At 44.9% G+C, this 6,000-nt stretch overlaps 1 protein-coding gene across 1 annotated transcript in view; it reads left to right on the top strand.

The window, feature by feature from the left end:
- Positions 1 to 393: 393 nt before the first annotated feature.
- OXCT1 (3-oxoacid CoA-transferase 1) overlaps positions 394 to 6,000 on the top strand; it is a 205,779-nt gene continuing 200,172 nt past the window's right edge. Inside the window, exon 1 of the mRNA XM_040338845.1 lies at positions 394 to 587. Within this exon, the coding sequence (XP_040194779.1) occupies positions 495 to 587 (93 nt within the window). The 5' untranslated portion in view covers positions 394 to 494. The remainder of the gene's footprint in view (positions 588 to 6,000) is intronic.

Here is a 6,000-nt window from a genome sequence, read left to right as displayed (position 1 = left end):
CACCAAAGTAGTGCAGGAACCTTTTTCTAGGTCGGAGCGACATGAGTCGCACCAATTAGAACGGTTCCATTGCCGTTAATGGGTCGCGACTTTGTCATGCGGCTTTGTCACATGACAAGTCACGCAGTGTGTACCGGGCATTACGCTGTGGTTGTGCATTGGGTTATTTTTGGGGAATAAGGATATTGTTTAGTGTCACTTTCCACTGTAAATAATGGCTGAACTACCTTTCACATGACACAGAGACCTGAGAGGAGCAGACAGAAGCTGTGATAAGAGGAATAGATCAATAGAAAGCTGTGATAAGGTGTGATAATAATGATCTATCCCTCCCTCAGCACACACCTCACAGCATGGCAACAATAAGAGGCAGCTGGCAGCCTCCAGCCCTCCCCTACGTCATTAGTGAGCCCTCCCCCTCCTCCTTGGAGTGATCAGGGCCTCTCCTCATCTGACTACTGCTGGGGGAGATCTGCAACTTTGTCTGTGTCACTATGTCTGTCTGCAAGTATCTGCCTGTCCTGAGAAGAGGCCTGCACAGAGCATGGGACAGGAGTGCCAGCTCTGCCTGGACTGTACACACCAAGGTATGCCAGCTGTCATGGCCACCCTCTGCCTGTGCCCACTGTTTACCACTTTTCTTGGCACTGCCTGCTGCTGCTGCTGGGATGGGTGCCTTGTGAGCTCCAGTCTGCACACCCAGGACCATGCTGGTTTATACTGGTTAAAGTGGTTGCATGCTGTGAGAGCTGAGCACTCTGAATGTGTGGTTTCCTGCTAAAGTGTGATATTAATGTGCATTGTAAAGGGGGTGTGTGTGTAGCAAGATCATGACTTTGTATAGTGTGTCATGACTTTGTATAGTGCAACGTGTGTGTCATGACTTTGTATAGTGCAACGTGTGTGTGTGTCTCTCATGACTTTGTATAGTGCAACGTGTGTGTGTGTGTGTGTGTCATGACTTTGTATAGTGCAAGGTGTGTGTGTGTGTGTGTGTCTGTGTCATGACTTTGTATAGTGCAAGGTGTGTGTGTCATGACCAGTGTTGCCAACCGTTCGTATTTTTACGGACAGTTCGTAAAAACTGGCACTTTTTTTCCCCCCGTTCGTAAATGTTCGTGGTTGTGGAAATGTGCCAGTAAAAATAGTCGAGATTGGTTCGGCTTGGAACTGCGCATGGAGATTGGAGGCAGGGGGTAATGGTGGCTGCAGTGGCACCGCAGAGGGGGATAGAGGCAGGGGGAGATTGGAGGCAGGGGATGTTGGTGGCACCGCAGAGGGCGGGGGACGGAGACAGGCGTTGTTGGTGGCACCGCAGAGGGGGATGGAGGCAGGGGGTGTTGGTGGCAGAGGGGGATGGAGGCAGGAGGTGATGTGACTAAATAATTTGCCCTTATTATATCGAAAATAACAAATGTTTTTTTTTTTTACCTTTTAATATCTACCTTAAATCACATTGCTATTTGCCCAGCGTACTTATTTGTAGCCTAAATACTGACATTTGCACCTAAAAATGTAATTTAGTAACTTTTGTGAAATTTCAGTAAAAACATGGCTACACCAGTAAATTTCAGGTGTCGTGCCAGTAAATTTCAATCTGGTAGGTTGGCAACACTGGTCATGACTTTGTATAGTGCAATGTGTGTGTCATGACTTTGTTTAGTGTGTGTGTGTGTGTGTGTGTAAAATATATATAATACACACTGCATAACACAGTCATAATATATATATATATATATATATATATATATATATATATATATATATATATATATATATATATTATGACTGTGTTATGCAGTGTGTATTATATATATTTTACACACACACACACACACACACACACACACACACTACACAGTCATGACACACACCCCATCCATCATGACTTTGTATAGTGCAATGTGTGTGCAGTAAGACCATGAATATGCATTGTGTGACATGCATGCAGCGTGACTGTAATAACTTTTACATAGGAGTGGCAGTGACCTTGACGTCGGAGTGGCCGGTGGCCGTCTAGGAAAAGTTGCTGGTGGTGAGAATGTTTGCTACCGATGACAGGAGGGTGTCACATGGAACTACATGTCACCTTTGTGTCACGAGCACAGTGTGCACTCACTGCCTCTGATTAGTGTGTCCTACAAGGTCACCTGTACAGTAATTGATCATTGTGGTAAAAGGAGAATTCCAGCTTTTGGACAATAAAAATATATTGGTGAATTTAATTTGTGTGTGTGTGTGTGTATGTGTGTGTGTGTGTGTATATATATATATATATATATATATATATATATATATATATATATATATATATATATATATATATATATATATATATATATATTCTATCTATCCCTTTTTGGAGTCCTCCAACCCTTGTGACAAGTGGATTAAAGGTGCAGCGTATTGGCTCCTGCAGACTCTTCCTCCAGCCGCAGGTTTGTACTTTCATTTACGGACTCGGAGGAACTACCAATGGAATTCAAGTGCAGTGACACCACTTCACTTTTGCTTTTAGATTTTTCTTGACAGTTTGCCCGAATATGATGGGAGCCAATAGGGAAGTGGACCCTGACTATGTTTTATGTTCCACCCTAAATCTGGGTAACGTGAAACTTGCTTGAATAATAATTTCCCTTCTTTCTATATTGGACATTACAATCGCCAGGAACGATAAAGAGGGAAAATCTACTCAGCGGGGACACAGACCGCAATAAACACCTGACAGAGGTTCTAAATGGGCTTTTTGGTGATCGCCAGGTCCTTGCAACCACCTACCTGCCACATGCGGCTGTACGCGACACCTGTGCATCCCGTATTGGGTAAAGATGGCCCTTCAAACTGCTGTATAGAACAGCACACCTGTGTCAACAAGGGCGGAGGCTGCTTTAACACTGATCTGTGTGTGTTTTTTTTTTTTTGTGCTTTTGCGTTTACACAGTCACGCATTTTTTTTTTTTTTAATCATCTGATGAGTTCCGTGTATGCTGCAATTAGCAAAACCCTGCTTGCTGCATTTTTGGTGTGGTAAACAAACGCCATTGAGATGCATTAAAAATGTGACAATAACACACGTGTGTGTGTCTGTTTTTTTTTTTTTTTATGCGTCCCATGTCCTCTGTTAAACGCACCGCAAATGCCGTTTTTGCTATGGATCAGTGTGAAAGTTGCCTTGCCTAACGCGGGCTTTATACCTTGTAATCCAGTGAAAGGCCATTTGTGGGTTTAGGGTATTGACCATATTCTTATTTACTTTAAGGGCCAGTTCACACCAGACGCAGTTCCGTACAGTTTTGTGTGCATTTTTTCTGCGCTAAAATGCATGCACAGTGTTTTCCATGTATTCCAATGGCTCTAGTTGGCTCCAATTCACACCATGCAGTCAGTTTCTGGTGCAACCAATCCAGAAGTACCTGAGTTTTTTTTTTTCGTCCTGTGTCTGTGCTTTTACACTTCCCTTGAATATGTGGAGATGCATTGGCCACCTATGATTGGCAGTGTAAAGGGAAAGCTGAGGCGGGATTGGATTCTTATTGGAACACACCGTGACCTGAGCTCATCCCTACTTGGTATTTAGGGCTGGGTTCACACTGAGGGTCGATTTGAAATGGTGCGAGTTCAGCTTTTCAGTCCGAATTCGGGGGGCGATTTGACAGACATCTGTGCTGGTTCATGCATGGATGTTTTTTCAAATCGGCCCTGAAGTTGCCAAAATTAGTGCAGAGATGACTTTTCGGAATTGGTCCGGCGTAGATTCGGACGTTCCTGGCAATAGGCGGCGATTGACATGTCAAAACAGCTCAATTTGAACGTAGGCTTAAAGCGGAGTTCCACCCAAAAGTGTAACTTCCGCTTAATCCACTCCTTGCCCCCTTACATGCCACATTTGGCATGTAATTTTTTTTGGGGGGAGTGGGGGCTTCAGGAGGAGTGGGACATCCTGTCCCACTTCCTCCTTCCGCCCAGGGGCCGCTAAGGTGATACGTCATATCGCCTTTTGGCAGCCCCTCCCTGTAGGCGATCGCCTGGGACACGTGACAGGTCCCAGGCGATCGCCTATGCAATCAGATAGCACAGCGCCACTCAGGCATGCGCAGTGAGTGCCCGGCCGTGAAACCGAAAGCTGTCAAGTAACAATGAGGACGCCGGCCGGAGAGGGGGGGGGGGGAGAGAGGAACAGAGCTCCGGCCGGCGCGTCGCTGGACAGTGGAGCAGGTGAGTGCATGTTTATTAAAAGCCAGCAGCTACACTTTTTGTAGCTGCTGACTTTTAATAAACATTAAAAATGCCTGGAACTCCCCTTGAGCCTAGGTTCACACTGCTGCGAATTCAAAATCGCGGTAAAATGCTTTTACCGCGATTTCGCGGCCACGATTTTGCCGCGATTTCGGCCGCAATTTAATGTAAATCGCGGCCCGAAATCGCAAAAAGTAGTACAGGAACTACTTTTTGAAAGCGCAGATGCGGCGTCGCACTGATTAAGACAGTGCCATTGCCGACAATTGCCGCCGATTTGAGATGCGATTTGACATGTCAAATCGCATCTCAAATCGTACCCAGTGTGAACCAGGGCTTAAACAATAAACCTGGGGAAGTATGTATTCCAGAGATGTACTGCATATTTTATTATATATATTTTTTTTTGTCGCAACGACATACTTTAATGTTGACAAGCCTATGTGACGTTTCACCCTATAGTTAAGAACTTGAAAATTAATCTGAACCCAGAAAACCCGTATTGGGCTCCATTCTCCTCTATGCATGTTGCTTTTCAGTGTTTCTGCAGTGCTGACTTTTTTTTTTTTTTTATTTAATTTTTTTTTTTTGGGGGGGAAATTTGTTGTTGGCAGATTTTAAAAATGAAAAACACAAATCTCATCAAAATTGTGGTAAAAACGCACTACATGCTTTTCTGCAGTTTCTCAGTTGATATCTATTGATCCACAAAAGCAGAGTGTTTTTTTTATTTTTTTTATTTTATTTTTTTTTAGGCTTGATTTACACCTAATGGATGTTGCTTTTGAGCGTTTTTACCACGATTTGCGTTTTTTTTTATTTTTATGGCCAGCAATTTTATTTTAATTTTTTTTTACATTTCCTTTAAAGCGGATGTGTCACGGGGAAAAAATATTAAAAGCCAGCAGCTACAAATACTGCAGCTGCTGACTTTTAATATTAGGACACTTACCTGTCCTGGAGTCCAGCGCTGATCGCAGCAGAGCACGAGCGATCGCTCGTCTCTCTGCTGCTCCCCCCTCCATCCACGCTCAGGGAACCAGGAAGTGAAGCGCTGCGGCTTCACTGCCCGGTTCCCTACGGCGCATGCGCGAGTCGCGCTGCGCCCGCCGATTGGCTCACACGCTGTGTGTTGGGAGCCGAGTGTTCCCAGCACACAACGGGCGACAGACGGGATGTGACGGAATGCCCGTCTTTCGCCCGTAGCGTGTGGCCGGAAGTGGGTGCAAATACCTGTCTTTAGACAGGTGTCTGCACTCCCCTCCCCCCTAAAAGGTGTCAAATGTGACACCGGAGGGGGGGAGGGTTCCGATCAGCGGGACTCCACTTTAGGGTGGAGGACCGCTTTAACAACCAACTATAAACGGGTAAACACAAATTTGCGGCAAAAACGCGGTACTTGCATTTTGGATGCAGGTCCATTGAATTCTATTACATACAAAACGCTGCTTTTTGCAGGGAAAAAAAGTCCCCAACCCTTTCCAAAAACTCAGAGGCACAAAAAAGCATTGATGTGAACATGTTCCATAGGAACCCATGTTAAAAAAAATAAATAAAAATAAGTCCTGCATTTCTGCAAAAAGCTTGGGGGGGGGGGGGGGGGACGCATTAGTGTGAATGGAGCCTTAGAAATGTATTGAAGGATTCTGTCTGGGGAATTAGTCGGACCTATAGGGGGTTATTTACGAAAGGCAAATCCACTTTGCACTGCAAGTGCACTTGTAAGTGCAGTCGCTGTACATTGCTGTAGAACTGAGGGGAAGC

Source organism: Rana temporaria, chromosome 1, assembly GCF_905171775.1.
Source record: "Rana temporaria chromosome 1, aRanTem1.1, whole genome shotgun sequence".
Taxonomy (NCBI): Eukaryota; Metazoa; Chordata; class Amphibia; order Anura; family Ranidae; genus Rana; species Rana temporaria.
This window is presented reverse-complemented; position numbering and strand designations above follow the sequence as displayed.